We start from the raw sequence: 22,201 nt of genomic DNA on the forward strand, positions 1-22,201 counted from the left end.
AGAAGGTCCAGAGATTTAGAAGAACGTGAAATTCATCTAGATAATGTCCAAATACACCTGAGAAAAGGTAAGAAAAACACTGTAACCTCAAAAATTTATTTGTCTCCAAGAAGCGCCCCATTTTCTGGACTTTTCTTCCTGATTTTGTACATCTCTGGCAAATTTGGTCTTTTGTAGGGTGTACTCTTCTGCCTTCAAGTGTCCGTAGGGTGTAGAATAATGAGATTATCGATCCAACAATTAGCCCTTTTGAGCCGCATTCTAGTCATCTTCATTCAGTGTCTTGCAAATCTCCTTCCGGATCACGATGCCGGTGTCTTCCTCTCACCTATGGCTCCAGGGAAGCCTAGGAAGCTCGATTGGCTGGTTGAGGGATTGCTGGGTGGCTTAAGGCGATGGGATGGTCAGTATTTTCTGCACATTGCAGAATATGGTTATACTTATGAGAATGTCCTGGCTTTCTTTCCCCTCTTTCCGCTCTGTGTTCGCACAATTGGTCAGTTTTTGCAGTATCTCTTGCCATTTCTGTCCCTCAGGAGTATCTTGCTGCTCGTGGCAGTGAGTCTCAATGTGTACTTTTTCGTAAAAGCCACACAGAGTTTGTATGAATTGAGTTTCCGGGTATTGGGTCAGAGAAGTCGCGCTAAAATTGTGGCTGTCTTGTTCTGCTTCAATCCCTCCTCGATATTCTTCACTGCTCCCTATTCTGAGAGCTTATTCGCCTGGCTTACATTCACTTTTATGCGTCAATGTGTCCAGGACATCTCGGTATCGATAACCTTCCCTCTGAGCCTCAGTATTCTCTGTCGCTCCAATGGTCTCCTCAACATTGGTTTCCTCTTCTATTTCGCCCTGAGGAAAATAATCCGGGAATTGAGTGTAAAGACGTTCCTGGGAGTTGTGCTCAAATCGGCTGTGATATCATTCTTCGTGGTCTTTCACTTTGGTCTCCTCCAGGCCTATCACTTCTACCTCTTCTGCCATCAGCTCAACATTAAATTCCCACAGCACGTTGTTGATTATGCCCAGGAGATGAATTTCACAATGGCAGGGAATAAGACAGAATTCTCTTCGCCCTGGTGCTCTCAGAAAATCCCAATGGCCTACAGCTATGTCCAGAGTCACTACTGGGACGTGGGATTTATGAGATACTATGAATTCAAACAACTGCCCAATTTTCTCCTGGCCATGCCAATTGTCATTGTCATTCTCAGTAAATTCCTTCACTACGTCCGATGCTTTCCAAGGTATTCCCTCCGGCTGGGAATCTTCGTCTCAGATTCTCTGCTCAGGACAATGAGAAAGGCCGATAGGGACACCTTTGTCTTTGTCATCCATGCCACAGTTCTCACGGTCTTCTGCATCTTCTTCATCCATGTCCAAGTGACCACGAGGATGCTGGCTTCGGCCAGTCCTGTGCTCTACTGGACAGTTGCAGAAACTTTTCGCTACGTCAAGACGACGACGCCTGAAGAAGTTGCCCAGAAGAGCCTAAGGGCCAAAGTCACCAGCAAGGTCATGAGCATTGACGAGGAGACAGATTCAATAGACACAGACTTCCTGGAACACTGCTGGTGGGAGAAATCTAATCACAGCGGACGTGTCCTTGCAGTCTGGTTTCTCCTCTATTTCATCGTGGGCATTGTGCTCTTCAGCAACTTCCTGCCGTGGACTTAAATAAAGAATTCTTTGTAATTGCGATTGTCAATAAAATTCTTCCAATATCAATCATTTGCTCTTTGGCATTTTCTTTAATTTCCCTCTGGTTTTCTTTTATCTTTTCATGTGAAGACCCCTGGATGACGCACGATGGGCAGGAAGAGCTCAAAGAGACGTCACAGCGACAGCAGCGACGAGGAAGAATGTCCCAGGAAGAATCCAAAGGTTAGTGGAAATTTTTTAATAAAAATAATTTTTGAAAAGCATAAATTAGGCCTCTAATTTATTTTAATATTTTTATTATATTTTTAATTTTATAAAACTATATTCTAAATTTAAATTCTACTGACCAAAAAGGCCATAGTTTAAAATTGGAAAGGTATTGAATTGTTCCAAAAAAATACTATATATACATGAAGCGCTTGGGTTCTTTTATAAACTTTTTTTAAAGTCTTTTATTTAGTCAAAAAAAAAATAAATAAATAAATAGAAAATAAAGAGGCGACAAAGTGTCCCCTGTTTTGCGAAATGCTTGAATTTGTGGGTTTGATGCTGTATCTTAAAAGTGCTTTTGCATTATTTACCGTTTACACCGGTTCAGAACCGATTTTTAAACTCAAAAGATCGCCCAAAATCAATTGATTTTCGGATAAGACTTAGTTCTTGATGAATTACCGATTCATTACCGGTTCATAACCGACTGAAACCGGTTCAGATTTGTCAGAAATTCCAAGACCTTTCCAACGAGCCCAAACATACCCCATTCGGTTGATAAATACGCTCTCTAGAACCTTTTTAACCTTTAACCTTGAAAAACCGGTATTAGGAATTATTCAACGGTATTTTCGAATGTGTATGAAATGTGTGCCTAAAGGCAACCTCTAAAACATATCATCTGATCAAAATGAAAGTATTCTAACTCAGATTTTCGTAGACTTTGAATTATTGATTACAAAGGGTAAAATAAGTTAATTCAAAACCTGCTCCAAATGGAAATTTTTCGCTACTCCAAATGGAAACATCATTGTTCTCACGATAAATACAGTACTAAATTATTATATTTATATATTTTCTATACCACAGTTTTATTATTTAGCTAATTTTGCTCCAAATAAAGCAAAAATCCATTCATGTTCAAAAATTTTAATTTGTTAATTTCTCAGAAAAATTAAAAGTGTGCCTTTTCACCATGGAATTTTTATCGATTGACCATGTTTTCCAATGAAAAACGCAATAACGTCACTGTTATTTATTCGTTTTGTTGAACATTTATATCATATTTCTGTCTAATTTTAGTTAAATTAAGTGCTAATCTTTATTGTTAATGCTACGTGAAGTTTTCAAATGAAATAATTACTTATTTTGTGAACAAAAAGGGTTTTTCTGAAGTGTCTGTTAATGCTTAAATCGGTGACAGCCAAAATCCCAAAAGCCAAATTCCCGAACGCCAAAATCCCGAAAAGGCCAAAATTCCGAAAGCCAAAATCCCGAAAGCCAAAATCCCGAATTTTCAAAATCCTGAGAGGGATGAAATTATATGGAGAAAATTGTTTAGATTAATTTCCTAAGACACAGAAGATTTCCCTTTGCCTCCAGCAAGCGCGGGTACAATCGTGGGAGTAGCTGTGACACTTTTAAGAATTCGGGATCTTGGCTTTCGGGATTTTGACCCATTCGGGATTTTGGCTTTCGGGATTTTGGCGTTCGAGATTTTGACCGGGACCCGCTTCAATAGGAAACCCCGGAAATATGTTTTTTTTTTGGAGACATTTTCTTATTGTTTTAGATGGTAAAGGAGAAAAGATCAGGAATAAGAACAAATTCTGCACTCACGAGCAACTCAACAAGGTTTTGGAAGCCTTTCGTCGCGGTTTCACTTACGTTCTTTGTCTCCAATTAGAAACATTCCCTTGTCTCCATTTGGATTAATTTGTTTCCAATAGAAGCATTTCACACTCACGTATTTTTCTCGTATTTAAGAAGTTTTCAAATTATATCTAAAGAATTTTCACTAAACAGTAACATTCTAGAAGAGTCAAGGAGCAAATTTATGTAATTTTCCTCAGAAAAAAAATCAACTTGTTGAATACTCTGTCAAAGTTAAAGCGTCTGGAAATAGTTTTGAATTAGGACATTTACCCTACTGATCGAAAAATGCATAAAATTTTACCTGTAAACTATTTATTACTGCTCGAACACAAAGACAGAGCAGTTATATAATCGTTTTTCCATTGTTATTAAATTAAATTGTTCAATGTTACAGCATCTGTGTATTTAGAACAATTTCCAATAAAATACAAATACGCACATAATACGCAGTTCAAAATTGGTTTTACGGGTTTGAAGGAACCGAAGAATGATCAATGTAATCGCTATGTGTATCATAAGTTTGAAAACGACGAAGGAGGTTTTGAGAATCATCAAAACGGTAAACAAAATTTAAGCGGAATTTATTCATGCAAATATTGATCCTGATACAAAAGCATTGAGCAACAAAAATAAATTTGTCCCTGTCTTTGATAAGAGTGATAACCCTTTAAGGACGATTGGGACACAAGTGACCCAAAAGTGATTTTTTTCCTACGTTTAGCTAAAGTTATCTCTTGCATTGAAAAATCAGAAAAATATGATTTTTTCTGACCCCCAATTTTTGACATTGTCCTTAAAAAAATCATTATTACCTATTCATAACCGGTTGTGATCTGTTCAGGCTTGTCAAGAATTTCAAGACCTTTCCAATGAGCCCAAACAAAACCCCATTCGGTTGAGAAATACGCTCTCTGGAGCCTTTTTTACCTTTGACCTTGAAAAACCGTTATTAGGAATGTTTCAACGACATTTCTTATATAAACGCAAGGTAAAACATACAAAAATGATTAAAAAAAACATCTCACGTCGCGTTTTCGAACAATCCCAAAAACATGTGTAAGGTATCATTTTATTTATTCATTTCTCTTACTGTTTTTTATTCTTTATCTCGCACTTATACATTTTATTAAGTCTTCTGATATCTCCTGCGCTTAGGTGAGTTCTTTGACCAATTTTTGCTGTAGGATCCTTGGGAATTATGGTAGGTAGTCCATTATTTGAGAAAGCATCTCTTTTATAGTGCAAAACGCTACCGTAGTCATATTTTTCTCCAAAACGTGTCACATTCACATCAGAATACTTGCTAAAATTATCTTTTGAGTCTGATCGGATGTTTTTCCACTCAATATTGACATAATCATCCCTATCGGCGGAACTATGCATGTGATGAAATCCAAGAACATGAAGAAATTCATGCATTATCGTGCCGATACGAAAGCATCCCTCATCCAGTGCATTTGCATGCAAATTGACTAGCCTTTTGCCACGACCAAAGCCAACTTTAGAAAAACATCCATTTTTCGCATTCTAAAAATAAATAAAATGAATTTTATGAACTAATTAAAAAGGAAGATTAATTTGACAAAAAAAACTTTACAGTCACATAAACATAGTTTTTATCTGATTTTTTCTTCTTTTGGAACATTATGCAAGATACTTTCTGAAATATATCCAATGCACGTTTGATGTACTTTCGATGAGGCTTGGAAAAATTAGGACTTAATTTGTAGGGCACTTTTGCACCAGGCCAATGATATTTATCACTACGTAAGCCATTTCTAGAACGAAGGCTTATTATTTGACGCCTGGTCAGCATCATATCACCTTCGTAGTAGCCAGAAAGTTCCTCAGCGTCTTGTACATAATTATCTGAATACAAATTAATTAAAGAGTAATAAATCGTGGCAGGAAATCACATAATTTTACATGTATAATTCCTTCTGGCGAAAATTATTGGGAAGGCAAAAAGAAATACAAGTTTAGCACCCAACATGATCACTAGAAGCACTACAAGGCTCATAAAATGCTCTTGATATTTATATAAGACTTCGAGATAAAATATATATAAATGATTAGTTTATAAGGAAAACTAATCGTTTAGTTATGTTAATTTAAATTACTAAATTCATTTGCAACGGTATTGCTTATAAATTTACATTTTTAAAATCAAAATAATGATTGATAAAATGAATAAAAATATTTGAAATAGTCTGTGTTTTAAAAATAAATGTTAGAAATATGCGTAATGCCCTAGACCACTTACGACTTAAGCCAAAATACGGCTTAACATAATTATAATCAAAATATTGATTTGACTAAATTTCCTTAGATTTTCCACTAAGCCGTTTCTTGGCTTAAGCCGAAAGACGGATTAGTCAGAAACTAATGGAAATGTAAACTGATCATTATTTTGATTATATCGATAGATGACTCTCCCTGTGATAGCCAGTGGATTTGAAGTCACTTCACAAAGAAAAACACTTATTCAATCATGCCCAGAGCTTTCGGTCCTGGATATGGACCTTCTTCAGGGTTCGACTAAAAAAATTTATGTCCATATTGAAAAAAATTGCTTACGCTTCTGTAGGAAAACTGACAAATATGGACATAATTTTCTTTAGTATGTAAAGTCTATAACACCAACGCTCAAATAAGTATTCATCGAGTGTTCCATAAACATTTGCGAGTGTCCCATGAAAACTCATAAGTATTTCATGAACACTTATGTAGTGAGTATTCCATGAACGCTCGTGTAAGGGAAGCGCGCTACCTTCGGATGACTAAAGGTTCGGACAATTTAATTTTTTCTCTATGTTCCTTATGGATTTCACCCATAGGTAGTTCTTTTCTGAAAATTTGAGGCATTGGACTAGCTATTAAAATATAATAATATAATGGGCTAAATTCATTTATAACACATTGACAAAAATGTTTTGTGCGAAGCATAAATCATTTTCAATGTCGTAAGTTTCTTAGAATTCGAACAAGGAATTTAGAAAAGAAAAAAATATCGAAATTTTTAGCCCTATTTTTGAAATATTTTCCTTGCAGAAGATAACAATTATTACCTACTTATTTTCCAAAATTGATGCACTGGTGAATATTTTCTAAATAATTTGGATTTTTTGAATACGAATCCGCTATCTATTTTAGAATTTCACAAAAGTTTTTTTATCCAGAAATCATTTTATTAAAAATGGCCACTTGGGGTAAAAAGTAACAAAAGGTATAGAGCAAAAAGTAACAAAAAAGCGAAGCAATTTCTGATGTCTCACGGAGAAAAGAAACGTTATTATCATGTCTCGCCGCTTGTTGTTTGCATTGGTCAAACGATTTGCAGTCTTTTGTGTGTTTTTTCTAAAATAGCTTGAAAAGCGCTTTTCTCGTTATCTCACTTTTCTCGCAGAGAAAACGATGTTTTACAAAGATGTAGATGAATAAATTTTCTATGAAAATATGTCCTCTAGGCAGGGGCATGATGTTTCCTATGTTTCCCATATATTTCTAACATGCCGAAAAAACTTTTGAATTTATTAGCTGTTTTCTGTCATTGTAGAATGTATTAGCAAATAAAACAAATACAAAATAAAAGCCAATTTAATATAGAATAGGCAACCGGAAGCCCCAAATTGGCAACCTACATAGTTTCGGAGATATCTCGTGAAATTTGTACGCAAACGGGAAAAAAATTACATTAAAACTGGTCGCATTTTTTAGAGCTAATGTCACCCCCTTGCCTCTAGGTATTTTTTCAAATTTACGGAAGCCCGTAATGAATCGATTCAAAATATGATAATACGCAATGTCTGGTACTATTTGCCTCAGCATTTTTGAGAATACACTCAGTCCCGGCATTAAGTCCTTCGGGATTATGCACCTGACGGAATTATGCACACACAATTATGCAAATTTGCCTACCATCGGGAGTCAATTTATGAAATCATTTTTGAAATACGCCTGAATGCATACTATGGTGCGACGCGGGAAATTTGAAAACATTTTGCTACTTTTTCAGAACAAAATTTTAATTTCTTTTTTTTAAGGTATTTTTTTTATTATTCTAACCATTTATTGAAAAACTCTGGCCATGTACTGTTTGTTAATGCATTTATATTGTTGAATTAGTTGAAACATTTGAATCTTTTTGTTTGAACTACTTTTACTCTGCGCGAAATTCGTTCAACGGTCAATTTATTCAAAAGAAAGCCCCTGTAGGTATGCAAATTTTCTCGATGCATAATGCCATTTCGCGCGTTTTTTTCGGTCCCGAAAATGTGCATAATGCCGGGATCTAGTGTAGTCACAAAATTACCTTTTAGAAATTGGCTCGATAAACGTATTTCCTTACAAAATAGAGGAAAATTACTTTCACAAAGTTGTAGAGCGGTAAATTTCCTATAAAACTGCGCTAATTAGAAATTTCTGAAGCGCTCGGGTAGCTTTAAAAAAACAAAATATCCGTTTTGTGATTTTTTGCCCCAGTCTCCCCTATCGAAGTAAAAGGTGTGCCGAAGGCATTAAAAATAAGTTTGTCGTCACAACATCCCCTAGGTAGACTTGGTCTTCTTGTATGCTGGATATCATGCTTCATAAATTTTATATGAGTTTACTAGCACTCGTTAAAATTCTATTAGAATGTGGTATCATCAAAATATTGAGGAAATGCAGTTTTTTGTCTTAAAAAATTTGAAAAACTTATAATTATTACACTTAGGGTAAGTGTGCCAAATTTCGGCCAGCTTCTAATTTCGGCCACTTTGAGTGTAATTTCGGCCATGCAAATAAATTAATTAAAATTATGTATGTAATCTTCGAATAGTCAATGAATTCATTTTGCTTTCAAATATTTATTCATTTTAGGATGTATTAACACAAAGACAGTTAAATTATAGGTATAATTTGAATTTAAATTGTGTTGTAAAAACTCAGTGTGGAAAGAGTCTTACAAAAAATGTGACAGATCGATTGTGTTTCTAGCAGTGTTGTGATTTGTGGTGAAGTGCAGAAGGTTTTCCTTCGGTGTTTTTCATGAAAATTGATTAGTTTTCATTAAAGATTGTTTCTGTTTATGTTAATAGTGAATCAATCTTTAAATTTCGGGTAAAATTTCCCAGCTGGATCCTGTATTTCGCGTAAAAAAAGTATATACTCTGTGAGCGTCTCTCCGATGAGGTAGTGTTGCCTATTTCGGCCACATCTTTTGCTTTCCTAAATTTCTTATTCATTTTATGTTTTCGTTTTCAATTTCTGAATTCTACAATGTCCAGAGAAAAAAACCATCGCTTCTATGAAAAAGATGATGTGAAAAAGTCATTGGAAGAGTTCAGGAAGTGCAAATTGCTACGGGAATCTGCGCGTAAATTTGAGATGCTACTCTTCAGGTGTTTAGGACAAATTACACGGAAGATCTCAGGGCTTGTGAGTCATATAAACGTATTAAATTAAATATTAAACTCGTTCCGTTTGACGTTTTGAAATTTTCTATCCGTTCCGTCACAAAAGGGGGTCAGATAAAAGGTGGCCGAAATTTCACACAAAGTGGCCGAAATACTACCCAAAGCAATGTCCATATTTTTATTAATTTTTCAATATTTTAGGAAGTGATTTAAAGAAAACAAAGATGATAAACTAGTCTTGAAGGTTCCACACAACCCTCCCGAAAAGGAAGTAACAATAAATATCAATATGAATTAAAAATATTGCATTTCAAACTTAGGACTTCGGTGCTTACATGCAATCATGCCGAAATTTGGCACACTTACCCTATCTGAAAAAATAGCGTAAAAATGAAAACTGAGATTGTAAAGAATCTCAGATAAAAAATTGCACGACGCGTTTTCGAGGAATTCCAATAAACTTTGTTCTGGTGGAGACGGGGAGGGGTGGGGGAAAATTAGGGGCATGTTGACCTTAAATCATTCCCAATATCGTTTTTTCAAGGTCAAAGGTTAAAAAGCTTTAGAGAGCGTATTTCTCAACCGAATGGGATTTTGTTTGGGTTCATTGGAAAGGTCTTGGAATTTCCGATAAAACTGAAGCGATTTTGATTAGTTATGAATCGGTAATAAAATAGGTTCTGAGCCTTGTTCTGAACCTAGAAGTAATTTTTCTCAGAAAATCAATTCTTTTACACCTGAACTAATTTTGATGAACCTTTGAGTGATTCAATCGGTTTAATCCGGTCCAATCAATTATGAACCGGTAAATGGTAAATGACACGAACGTATTTTAGATATAGCATCTAAGTCATCATGACTTCGAGCATTTTGCAATGCATGAGATGCCTAGCCATCCTTTAGGGCAGAATCACATTGACAGTAAAATGCTTACCGTATTTCGTTAATTTACGCATTTTAATTGCAATTCTTACGCAAATTTTTAATTACCGTATTACCTTATCTCATACTCGGTGGCACTAGGTGGAAATAATATAAGAAAATTGAAGAAATAAAACGAAAATTCAATAAACGATGAGCAGAAAAAACAGCAGTTTTGTAGCTCACCGTTTATCGCATTTTCGTTTTATTTCTTCATTTTTTTTTATATATTCACCTAGTGCACCGAGTTTGAGATAAGGTAATACGGTAATGGAAAATTTACGTAATAATTGCAATGAAAATGCGTAAATTAACGAAATACAATGAGGCTACGGTGAGCATTTTACTGTCAATGTGATTCTGCCCTTATTATTTACAACGGTGGTAGATTCTGAAACGTTTACTGACGATTCCAAATTTATATTGTACTAACTTTGCATCATATTAAAGGAATTTTGAGTTGGCTTACATTAAACTTTTTTAGTTGAATATATATTTTCAAATTGACGAAAAAAGAAACAATTTTCCTAAAAAATATTTTTCAATATCCTGAAAAAAAATCCTGGTAGACTTCGTCTAGAGAGAGAAATAAGGAGACCAACTTGATTAATTTCTCCTTCTTGGATCACAAAGCGGATTTAACAAGAGTCCTTGTGGGATTCTCCAACAATGATCAAATTGTTGAGAATGTCAGTGATTTCTGGCTCTTTATATCTCGGTATGAGAGTCTGCTGAAGAAGAGTGGCCAGTGTATTTTGCCTGAACCCACAGAAGTCACTCAGAGATCTCATTCCGATTACAATAAAATGTTCTTTAGTAACTTGGAGCTCACAGTGAAGTTTTCGGAGCTTCAGGGACGTTTGTCGACTTACTGCTCCAAAGAGATCACGACCAAGAGACTTAAACAGTTTCTGCAAATTGTTATGCACTATTTGGAATTTAAGCAGAAGGAGAAGTTCACAAAGTTGAAGAAACTGAGGAAGAGTCAAGCAAATTTGCCAGTTGCTAAGTACAAAGATGAGATTGTTCAGGCAGTGAAGGAGAATCAGGTGGTGATTATTGCTGGAGATACTGGATGTGGGAAATCTACACAGATTCCTCAGTATCTCCATGAGGCAGGGTATCGAGGGATTGCCTGTACTCAGCCAAGGAGAATTGCTTGTATTTCATTGAGTAAGAGGGTTTCGCATGAGATGCTATGTGAATATGGGATGGAAGTTGGGTATCAGATAAGGTTTGAGAGGAATAAGAGTCAATCGACAAGTATTTGTTTTATCACTGAAGGACTCCTCCTGAGGCAATTGTCTAATGAGGACAAAGTTTCTCAGTATGATGTTATTGTCTTGGATGAGATTCATGAGAGAAATCTCCATGGGGATTTTCTCCTAGGTGTCACTAAATGCCTTTTGCAAGTACGTCCGGATGTCAAACTTATTCTCATGTCAGCCACGATCAATATCAAGTTGTTCAGTGATTACTTTGCAGCTGAAGAAGCCAAGGTTATTGAGGTTCCCGGAAGGCTCTATCCCATTAAGCTTCACTATATGCCTCAGATTCAGGATTATGCGGGAAGTAGTAGGGGAGGTAGTCGTTCTGAGAAATTAAGTCCTGAACCCTATATTCAAATCCTACAGCTCATTGATCAGAAATATCCAGGAAGTGAACGAGGGGATGTTTTGATCTTTATGAGTGGAATCAATGAGATTACAGCTGTTGTTGATGCAGCTAAGGAGTATTCGGAGAAAAATGGGAATTGGATAATTCTTCCACTTCACAGTAGTCTCTCCCTTGAGGATCAAGACAAAGTCTTTTCCTACGCTCCAGAAGGTGTCCGGAAGTGCATTGTTAGTACAAATATTGCAGAAACTTCCGTGACTATCGATGGAATTCGCTTTGTTGTGGATTCAGGGAAGATGAAAGAGATGAGTTTTGATGCATCCTGCAAGATGCAGCGCCTGAAAGAATTCTGGATTTCTAAGGCTTCTGCGGAACAGAGGAAAGGAAGAGCCGGAAGGACAGGTCCTGGAGTCTGCTACCGATTGTATTCGGAAAAGCAGTATCAGGATTTGGAGGCTTATTCTGTGGCAGAGATCCACAGGGTTCCTCTTGAGAGACTCCTTCTGCAGATGATCTCAATGGGACTGCCCAATGCAAGATTATTCCCATTTGTGGAAGCTCCGCCAATGGAGAGGCTCGAGAGTGCAATTTTGTCCCTGAAGCAACATGATGCTCTGACGGCAAATGAGAGTTTGACCAGTCTGGGAATGGCTCTGGCCAAATTGCCAGTTGATGTTTCAATAGGGAAGATGCTCCTGATGGGCAGTGTCTTCCAGCAATTGCAGCCAGTTCTGACAATGGCTGCAGCTTTGAGTGTCCAGACGCCATTTACGAACAGGGCTTACCGAGATCACGAATGTGAGACTGCGAGGAAGGAATTGGAGTCTGATCATGGAGATCCAGTGACTCTCCTGAATGCCTTTCGGGCATGGCTAGAGCTAAAACAGGCCGGAGGGAGGAGAGAACGTGGCCACGAAGTGGAGAATACGAGACAATGGTGCAGAAGAAGAGGTCTTGAGGAGCAGAGATTCTATGAGATCACAAAGCTAAGAAGTCAATTTCAGGACCTTTTGACAGATTGTGGCCTACTAGAAGCGATGGAGACGAGAAAGATGACAAGTGCTGAGAAAACAATTCGCCACGGAGAGTTGAAGCAACTCAGGCAGCTGCGAAGGGAGCATCGGATGGAGAGCCCGAAAAAGAGGAAGCTCCTAAAGAGTGATTCCTGGCAGATTGAATCTGAGGACAATACTGGAGATTCTCAAGTAGATATCAGAGATGTAGAATTTAGGCTCAGCAATGACAACTACAAGATGCAAAATCTCCTGTCCAGTGCTTCAGCTTGCAGCTACAGGGATATGATGACACTAAAACTGATCTTGGTCAGTGGACTCTACCCTCAAGTAGCCATAGCGGATGAATTTAATTACTGCAAAAGTCCCAATCAGCAATTTTATCACACAAATTCCAAGCCTTTCACTTCCCTCCATCCCATGGGATACTTTGCCAATAATCCCGATGTCCTGCAACTCAATGACAGTGACAGGGTCGAGGGCATTGGGGATTACAGATCCAAGTTAATCATCAGCTCAAGGCATCAATTATTGTGCTACCTGAGTCTTCTGGAAACAACAAAACCCTACCTTATGAACACTCTGAGAATGCCAGCTGCTCAAACACTCCTCCTCTTTGCCCATTCCATCGATACAAATCTCACCTGCTCAAGGATCATTTGTGACTCTTGGCTATGCCTGGATTTTCCAGTTCCAGAATCCGGACTCATTCTCCTGCATAGAGCTTCAAAACTCAGGAAATTGTGGAATCACTTGCTAGAGGAGAAACTTAAAGTTCTGACAGAGAGCGTTGATGAACCAAAAAAGCCTCCTGGGCCGGAATTTGAGAAACTAGAGCTGGAATTGTGGGATGATTTGACTCTGTTCATGAATTCCAATGTCTACTACACGATCAAAAGGCTTCTTACGGCTGATCTCAAGGGTCTCTTTAGAGGAAAATCCCCAGAAGATGATGATACGGTGGCTCTGGAGCCCAATCCTTTTGCAGAAACCAAAGAATCTTACGTGAATGGGGAAAGAGGAGGAATTTACGTCACGGACAATATTATCTACGGAAGTGTCCAGGAAACTGATTGGAGTATCAATTTAATGGATTTGAGATGTGACTGGGAATGCAAGAATTGTGGCTTGGAATTGAATCTCACGGCAATTGAGAAGCTTCAGCATCAAACAGGTGAGTCCATCAGAAGTGGTTTATTTCCTTATTTCAGCGACAAGGGTTTTGAGTTCTTGAATTTATTGCTAAAAATAGGGTAAGTGTGCCAAATTCCGGCCACCTTTTTTGTTCCTCGAATTTCTATGAATTTTTAGTTTTTACATACTCTAGAGATTATACAATGCAAAAGAATAACAAAAAATGTAGCTTCGACAAACGAGATGACGTGAAAAAGGCATTAGAAGAATTCCCGAAGGGCAAGGTACTATGAGAATGAAGGTGGCCGAAATTGGGTACCAAAGCTATGTCTACATTTTTATTCATTTTAAAATGATTTTAAAGTAAATAAAGACGATAAACTGTCTACAAGGTTCTAAGCAACACTCCTTAAGTAGAAGGAATGAAAAATAATCAATTTCTATTTATTAAAGATATTACATTTCAAACTTGAGACTTTGGCGCTTGCATGCAACTATGCCGAAATGTGGCACACTTACCCTATTAGCTGAGATTCTTTACAATCCGTCCGTCCCGTCTGTCCGTCCGGCGTATAGGCACTTCTGGAGAGAGAACGGAGAGATATCGAGAAGTGGTTTTTGGCAAAGGTAAAATGTCGATGAGAGGCTAGAAATTGGTGATGTCTGATCGACTCCATCTCCCTTTTCCGCCATTTTGGAACACCCTCAAATTTTGTTATCTCAATAACTCGACCCCCTCGACCCCTATCAGCCTCTACTCTACACTCTAAAGAAATTTATGTCCATATTGAAGAGTTTCTCCTACACAAGTGTAGGGAATTTGCTTCAATATGGATATAAATTTCTCTAACGTATAGAGGCCATATGGCATCGACCGATCCTGAATTTTACTTACGCAGAAATTCTGCGATAATTCCGCAGATATTCCACAGAAATTCCATGGATATTGCACAGAAATTTCGCAGAAACTCCGTGGAAATTCTAATCTTCATTAACCGATTTTATTAATTTTTTTTCTCACAACGCCTTCTGTTGCAAACTATTTAGAATAGAAAATGACTAGTGATAAGCCCAGATAAGCTCATGGTAGATAAGATTTTTTACAGGGCACTTCGGAGTGCTTGAAACTCGGTCATAGTATCTAGAAATATATGAAAATTCGATTGTAAAATTTTAGTTGTGAGCAATTGCGTCGAGCAATTTCTATTCTGTTCTTGGCGGCCGAAATGAATAAAATTGGCTCAACGCGATTCTTTACTCCCAAAATTAACCTGTTAGGCTATTTTTAAACAAGTTTATTTCGAAATGCACATCACTGAACTATATGCATTTTTGTGTCTTGGAAAACTTCCCCTAGTGGTTTGTTCCTGAGATAATTTTTCTCCACCTATTGTTATACTTCCTCGAATATGTCCTGGCTAAAATAGAAAGTCTTGCAGAAGTCTATTTTAGCTAAGACACGTTTCGAACTTTAGTCACACACACACACACACGGAAATTTAGAATCAAAAATGTAAAAGAGTGATTAGGTTAATAAAGAGGTATGCCTCCTGTAGGGGAATTCTGATGGCCAATTTTTGAGACTCTCACTCGCACACGCGAGCTCTTTAGTGGCCGCGAGAAATTGGCTCGCCACACTGACTTGCATTTTCGAAAAAGATCTCCTGAGATTCGAACTCAATTTGTCATGTGGCATTGCCAGAGTGTTACAGAATTCCCCTACTGGTAATGAAAACTTTAAAAAGAGAAGCAGATGAAACACCCATCCGCAATTTCATACGTGTCCTACAACCCCTACTGCAAAATTCTATGCCTAAAAAAAGGAAATACTGTATATGTTTTAATTAAGTTTTTTTGTTTATCTTACTAATAAACCAATATAACAATGCAAAGTTGTTCTAGAATGAGATTTTATGATCCGAAAGATAGGCAATAATACATTGATCTAACATACCTGTGTTCGTTAAAAGAACCGAATTAGCGGGAGTCTACTGTAGTTCAATGACGCCTACTTTGCGTTGCGCAAAACTCTACCTTGATAAGCTTTACTTTCGAGATATTTTCGAAAATCCGTGCTTTGTCATAATAGCCCATTTTTCGGTAAGTTAAAATATTAGAACAGTGAAGCGTATTTAAGAAAACAATTGGAAAATTTTTGATGTCTCATTTAGCGATATCTCAATTAAACTTTTCATCCATATTTATTTATTTTCTAATTTCTTATTAATAAAATACTCGTTATCACAAATTCATAACTTATTTAGAAATGAAACTGGGACTTTCATTTTAGCTGAGACACACTTGGAGGATTATAACAGACAAAAGAGGGATTGTATCTTAGGAAAAAACCACTGCAGGGTATTTTCAAAGACTTGCTGGGCTTACTGGTGTATAGGCATAGCACAGTTTGTAGCATTTTCTAGGATATAGGATTCAGTCTTATCATTCACACGTAGATCTTGACAAATTCTAAGATCTTTTTGAAAAGCCAAAAAAGAGACATTCTTACTTTTTGATACTTTCGCAAGGTGGCTGAAGTACAGTAGACCCTCACTCAATCGGCTCTTTTTTAATCGGGCGACAAATTTTGTTGACAATTTTCACGTTTAATTATGAAGCTAATTCGCTCAAATTCGCTGCAGTTCTTCCTATTTTATCGTGATTCTTTATAATTGAGCGCTTTTTGTGGAATTTACAATGACGTTGACGCCCAAATCTATCGATAAACCGGATGACATTTTGCCCCAAATGCCCAATTGAGAGAGAGTGTACTGTACATTCTATTCGAATTACACGAAGTGCTCAAAATAAGCACAAAGCAACGACGTTTATATTGTTTCCATCTAATAATTTAATCACTCAATAATAATTATAATTACTGAGTAACTCTTGTGAGCTTTTCAGTGCAATATTTCATTAATGTTCCCCACTTTATTCGAAAATTTGGAATAAAAATTCGAAATTAAATTTCGTTGATTTCGCTGATGTCCGAAGATTTGAAATTCAGTTTCGAATTTTCATACTTAATTCTCGAACAAGCTGAGGAAAATTTATCAAAAATCACACTAAAAAGCTGGCAAAAAAGTTACTCAGTGATTATGGAGTGATTAAATAATGGGACAAGAATAAAAAGCTTCATAGAAGACCGACACATTTTGATACTTTAACATATCGAAATTCGAACAGAATGCACATCAACTACCTTTCGAAAGTATCGAGAAGAGAGAATGTTTCTTTTTTGGGTTTTCCAATTGATTTTCGAATTTTTCAAGCTCTTTATGAATGATAAGATTCTCCATCTTGCTGTAGCGTGGGCTTTGAATTCAATGCTAAGCCAGTTTTTGTAAAAAGGATCTGTACGTGTACCCACTTTTTTCAAATTTTCTTTTTTGTTAATTAATCTAATCTGTTTTTCAATTCAAATTTTTAATTACATAGATGCATTTTTTTTTATTAAACCTCGCTAGATTTGAAAATAAATAGAATATTTGATCGATTTTCTATTTTATCCAAGACACATTTGTGAGGAAACAGATTGGGTTTTATTTCAGGGTTGAACCAGTGCGGGAGATTTTCCAAGACTCATCTGTGTATTTTGTAATAGCCATGTTTAAAGGATCCTTTCCAAGCTAATCTATCCTTATCGTTGTTTTTTTTTTGTAATGCTTTCAATGTTCAGAGAAATTATTATTTAATCTTGAGTTTTTATTTTAATCCCATTTTCTTCCAGTTTGTCAGATCAAACAGGAACTTCCTGATAAACCGAAGGAAGAAGTCTCTGCAGCTCCCAAAGCATCAGGATCTAAGACCTATGAATGTGAAAAGTGCAAAGAAGTTTTTTACTCAGCTATTGATATCCTGAGACACAAGAAAAAATGTCAAACACTAAAATCTTAAGGATATTTTATTGTACAGAAGAATAAAGAGAGAGAGCTTCCAGTTTTTTTTATGTCCTCATGAGATCCTCAAGAATTCTCTCCACAGCCACTTCCCCAATTGTTCGCTTGAAGAAAGTCTGCTGAATCATCGTGGGATCAGCTGCGAGTTTCACAGCTGGCAGCAGGAGGAGCAAGTGTCCCAGGCGAACTCCTCCGCATTTCTCGTAGAGAAGTTGAATTGTTTGGTCCAAGAGGGAAGCCACCTGATGAGTAGCCAATAGTCCTACACTTTCAGGTTTGAAGATGATTAATGCTTTGAGGCATGCTGCTTCTGTGTAGTCTATTCGGGAGAGGGAAAACTGATTAATTGCCCTCTGGAATCTCGAAGCGTCTTCGGCTTTCTCGAAAAGACCTGGGAAGAATAAAATGGTTCAGGAATACCCTTGGGAATTTCTTTTTTTTAACAGGGACTTACTCAAATCTGCTGCAAATCCCCACTGTGCCGCTGTGAGGACAAAGAGATCAGCCCATGAGTCTTGGAGGAGGATTGTCTGGTCGCGTGATGGAAGTTGGGCAAAAGATGGGACATTTTTGGCCCATTTGACGGCCAGGAAGAGAAGTTTAGCTGCTGATTCGAAGATTGCTTCCTTCTGCTGGGGATTCCTGGATGTGACACAGAGGGAAATAGCTGATTCCTCTGAACTGCTAACTTCATCTTCTTTTGCTGGTCCTGGGAAGAGATTTCTGGCATCTAAAGAAAAATTTTAGGAAAAATATTTTCAAGAAATTCTCTCTTTGGTACCTTTGGGATTGTCAGTTCCTGGCCCCTCTAGGGTGCTCCCAAAGATGTTCTCAGACAGAAGATACACTCTGTTGAATCTCGAAGACCCGGTAGAGTGCAGTTGGTGGACAGAATCCAGGAATGGAGAAGAAGATGGGAAATATCTCGGAGGATCCATTGCGGAAAAATTGCTGAAATTTACGCTGGGCAAATGGAGGGGGAAGGGCATCAGGAGATGACTAGACTGAGCTCGTCTTTGTGGGTAAATGTCAAACGGTGAAGGAGTGTGCAGCTGAAGATTGGCAGCTCCTGTGCAGGATCTTGGCGCCCTTTCATGCTGAACGGCTGAAAATTCAAATTTATATCGATATATCGACGATGTCGTAATAATATCGCCGATATATCGCTAAAGCTGTCAAGAAAGTTAGCCGGCAGACAGTGCGTTTTTTGTTGTTATTCTGAGAAGTTCCTTTTACTCCTGGAAATTCCCTCCTCCAGAAAGTGTGACAATGGTTGTGGACTTTCAAGCAGCGATTGGGGCAATTCAGGATGCAAAATTCAGTCCGGAAATTGAGGAGGAAAATGAGGACTGCAAAGTTTACGTTACTAACATTCCCGATAAGCTGAAGCATCAGGGATTGAAGAACTATTTCACCAAGTTCGGCAAGGTCAGCAAAATGTACTATGCTCCTGGGAGCAGATGGGCATTTGTCACGTACCAAAACAAGGCAGAATGCGAAGTGGCCATTATGAGGATCAATGAGCTCTTTGGGATGAAAGCGGAATTTGCAAAGAAGAAGGACAAGGAAGAAGTTGAAGAACTGATAGAGAACATTCCTTTTGAGCAGACAGAATTCAAGGAAGAGGAAATAACCAAAGTGACTCCTTTCAAATTGCCAACATTTGATTGTGACTTTCCTCCTTTGCCCGTGACTGAAGAAGATTACAGTCATCCGGGATTGCTGGAGTTTGATCCCAAAAAAGAGTTTTTGCTCACACATGATGCATTTTGGGCTGACAAACTCAAGAGGGACTATGAGAAGAAGACAGAGAAAACATGTCAAGAGAATGGCATGAAGGAGAATTCTGTAAATAATTTTGTTATGCAGAAAACGTTAGGAAAGTGCAAGGACTTGAGGGAATTCCCTCTGATAAATTGCAGTAATTGCATAAGGAATAAAGCCGCTTATCGCTCAATAAAGGATTTATATTTCTGCTCAGCAAAGTGCCAAAGGATTTACAAGGACAATTGCAAGAAGAACAGCAAAGGGTGAGTTTTAAACAATTCATTTAAATAACAGTGGGACCTCGATATAGTCATCTAATTATTTCCAAGCCTGTTGACTATGGATTCGTTGACTCCATCGGAGTCCGAAAAAATTAATTAAAATGTGAAATTTTGATATAAAGGGGTATTATTTTATATTTGTACTAGATTATTTATAAATTCAACACAATAGTAGAATATTTTATTAAATTAATCCATAAATTCTATACCCTCTGGCCCAAAAAAGTCGTGTGTTTAGGCAAAAGTTTGAGATTAAGGAATGATTTTTAAGAAGAATATTTTTATTAGTAAATTACACTAAGTCCCGGAATTATGCACATTTTCAGGACCGAAAAAAACGCGCGAAATGGCATTATGCATCAAGAAAATTTGCATACCAACAGGCGATTTCTTTTTAATGAATTTGCTTAAAAAAATTAATTTTCTGTTGCTTATTTTTGTTTTTGATCCAAATATTCTTTTGAGATACTGATTTTTTAAATTAAAAATGTAAGTTAAAATAAATTTACACGTTTCCTTTACGGTGTTATCACACTAGAAAATTTCACATTGAAAAGTTGCTCATTAAAACTACTAGAACCACTCGAAATCGCTGATTTAGTCAGGACACATTGCTAGAATTGCTCAATGTCACGATGGCACACGGGTTGTCAGATGAGTGTTTTTGTTTTTGAAGCATTTCAGTCGTTTGAGTGAAAATGAGTGAAAAGAGAAGAAATTGGCACTATTTTAATCACAATTTTATCACTAATAAACTGGTGGGAGAGTTGTGGTTGTGGTTGTGGTGCAGAAACTACCCGAATGACTGCAATAAAGTAGTACCAGATGCAAATGTAATGAGCAAATTTTGCTCATTATTTGCTCATTAGTTATCAATCGTATTTATGCTATTTTAATCTATTTAAACCAATTTTTGTGACTCGAGTCTACTTTTTTATCACTAAATAAATCGATTTCTAAAAGTTCTTGAAGAAAATTGCACAAAAGGGCATATATCAGCAACAATTGATGTGAATCACATGAAAATTTTCATGTGAAATTCTCTAGTGTGATACCACGGTTAGAAGCGCAATTTTTATGATCGTTTATCATGCACATTTTTTAAAGAATGATCTTTTATTTTTAAGTATTTTAAATTTTAAATTATTTTAAATTTTAAAGAATTTAAAGGTCTTTAAACAAATTCGAATAAAGGACATTAGGCAAAAATGTATGGGAGTTGGTCTATGTGGCGACCACAGATGGGACTAGGTGCATTTTATCGGTAATGGTGTAGGATGAAAAACTACCGTGACCCAGGATGATATTCGCTGGGAGTCCTTGTAAAACGCCTTTATCCTTTCGAAAAAATACTATTTTGACATCAAATTACTTAACATCAGCTAAAGGGATCTTCATGAAATTCGGTACGGAGTCAATGTACGACTTAAGCTATTTATCCATGGATACTACCACCTCCCCTCACCCCTCCTTCCAGTAGCCCCCGTACAAAATGTGGACTTTTTTCATACTAACTTTTCTCTGAGAAGAAGTAGAAAGCTAAAACTTGGTACAGGATCAAGGTTTATGAAAGGTTCTTTAACCATGTATAGGTTCCTCCCCCCTCCACTAGCCCCCATGCAAAATAATGACTTTTTCCACTATAACTCCTCGGTGAAAAGAAGTAGAAATCAGAAACTTGACATAAGATCAAGGATAATTGAAGGCTCTTTAACTGTGTATATATACGTTTCCCTGCACCACTCCTTACCGCAGTCCCCATACAAAATGAGGACTTTTTTCACTATAACTCCTCTCTGAGAAAAGGTAGAAAGGGTAGAAAGCTAAAACTCGGCATGGGAACAAGGTTTATTGAAGACTATTCAGTTTATATAAAACCTGATTAATCACTGAAATCGATGATTGCAATGAGGCCATATCTCTCTCTATAACACATTAAAAGTATCAGACATAACATATTATAATATCATTAAAATCGGTTGAGAATAGCTTCGAAACCTAACACTTTTCTCATTATTTGAAAACTCTGATGACTTGGAGCGCCCCTTGCGGTCGACTTATGAACTTATATATACCGTCATTTTGTAGGATTTTTCGAGACCTTTCGATTGATTATTCATTGATTAAATTATGTTGATAAATCTCTGAAATATAAGGTAGAAAGTTTCGACTTTGAGCCATCATGTTTCAATGTCCTCCTACGCATGTTATGCATTCTAAAGACATATGCTTTTATGACCATTTCGAGAATATGCAGTCATTTAACATATTTTATGTTACAATTTATTCTTTCCCTTAAAAAAAACAGTAGAAAAGCGCACATTTCATATAAGAGATTATTTTTCTTCTACGAAAATAGTTTTTTTTTTTGCTCTAGAACTTTTCCCCCATGGTTTAGAACTTTGGTCCCGGAACAAAAGTTGTTACCTATGCTATGACCTATTCAATGATATAGGTCTCATTGCTGGTCGCACCATAGACCACTTTTGCCCATTGTCCTTTAGAACATTTTCTTCAAGAAAAGAAATTCACTATGTTATACTCAAAAAATCTAACATCCTATACGTTTTTTTTGTAATTAGAGTTCATATTTTATGTTTTCGCCATAATATTATTCACTTGCAAATTAATGATGGCTCAAAATT

The 22,201-nt window shown here is 36.8% G+C and overlaps 4 protein-coding genes across 10 annotated transcripts in view; 3 read left to right on the plus strand and 1 right to left on the minus strand.

Annotated features, from left to right (window-relative positions):
* On the plus strand, positions 1-17,546 carry LOC129809712 (probable ATP-dependent RNA helicase DHX34). 2 transcript variants are annotated; one of them, XM_055859746.1, is made up of 4 exons: positions 1-67; positions 1,792-1,884; positions 10,415-13,649; positions 17,340-17,546. In XM_055859746.1, exons 2-4 carry the CDS (start codon positions 1,810-1,812, stop codon positions 17,504-17,506), a joined length of 3,477 nt encoding a protein of 1,158 aa, XP_055715721.1. In that variant the 5' UTR covers positions 1-67; positions 1,792-1,809; the 3' UTR covers positions 17,507-17,546. The 2 variants fall into 2 exon arrangements, with proteins under 2 accessions (XP_055715721.1, XP_055715722.1); XM_055859747.1 differs by lacking the exon at positions 1-67 and adding an exon at positions 339-403.
* Positions 2-1,728, plus strand: LOC129809715 (GPI mannosyltransferase 2). The gene is made up of 2 exons (XM_055859749.1): positions 2-67; positions 178-1,728. The coding sequence occupies exon 2, from the start codon at positions 220-222 to the stop codon at positions 1,675-1,677; it is 1,458 nt and encodes a 485-aa protein (XP_055715724.1). The 5' UTR covers positions 2-67; positions 178-219; the 3' UTR covers positions 1,678-1,728.
* Positions 17,502-22,201, minus strand: part of LOC129809471 (photoreceptor-specific nuclear receptor-like) — a 26,686-nt gene continuing 21,986 nt past the window's right edge. Inside the window, exons 3-5 of the mRNA XM_055859308.1 lie at positions 18,290-18,613; positions 17,963-18,217; positions 17,502-17,899 (exon numbers count right to left, since the gene is read on the minus strand). Of these exons, the coding sequence (XP_055715283.1) occupies positions 17,556-17,899; positions 17,963-18,217; positions 18,290-18,613 (923 nt within the window). The 3' untranslated portion in view covers positions 17,502-17,555. The remainder of the gene's footprint in view (positions 17,900-17,962; positions 18,218-18,289; positions 18,614-22,201) is intronic.
* LOC129809713 (protein vreteno-like) overlaps positions 18,660-22,201 on the plus strand; it is a 12,858-nt gene continuing 9,316 nt past the window's right edge. For all 6 annotated transcript variants that reach the window (XR_008752665.1, XR_008752664.1, XR_008752668.1 and 3 more), the window contains exon 1: positions 18,660-19,538. Coding sequence is in view for 1 of the 6 variants with exons in the window: in XM_055859748.1 (XP_055715723.1) it covers positions 18,778-19,538 (761 nt within the window). In the remaining 5 variants the exon portion in view is untranslated. The remainder of the gene's footprint in view (positions 19,539-22,201) is intronic.

Source organism: Phlebotomus papatasi, chromosome 1 (genome assembly GCF_024763615.1).
Source record: "Phlebotomus papatasi isolate M1 chromosome 1, Ppap_2.1, whole genome shotgun sequence".
Taxonomy (NCBI): domain Eukaryota; kingdom Metazoa; phylum Arthropoda; class Insecta; order Diptera; family Psychodidae; genus Phlebotomus; species Phlebotomus papatasi.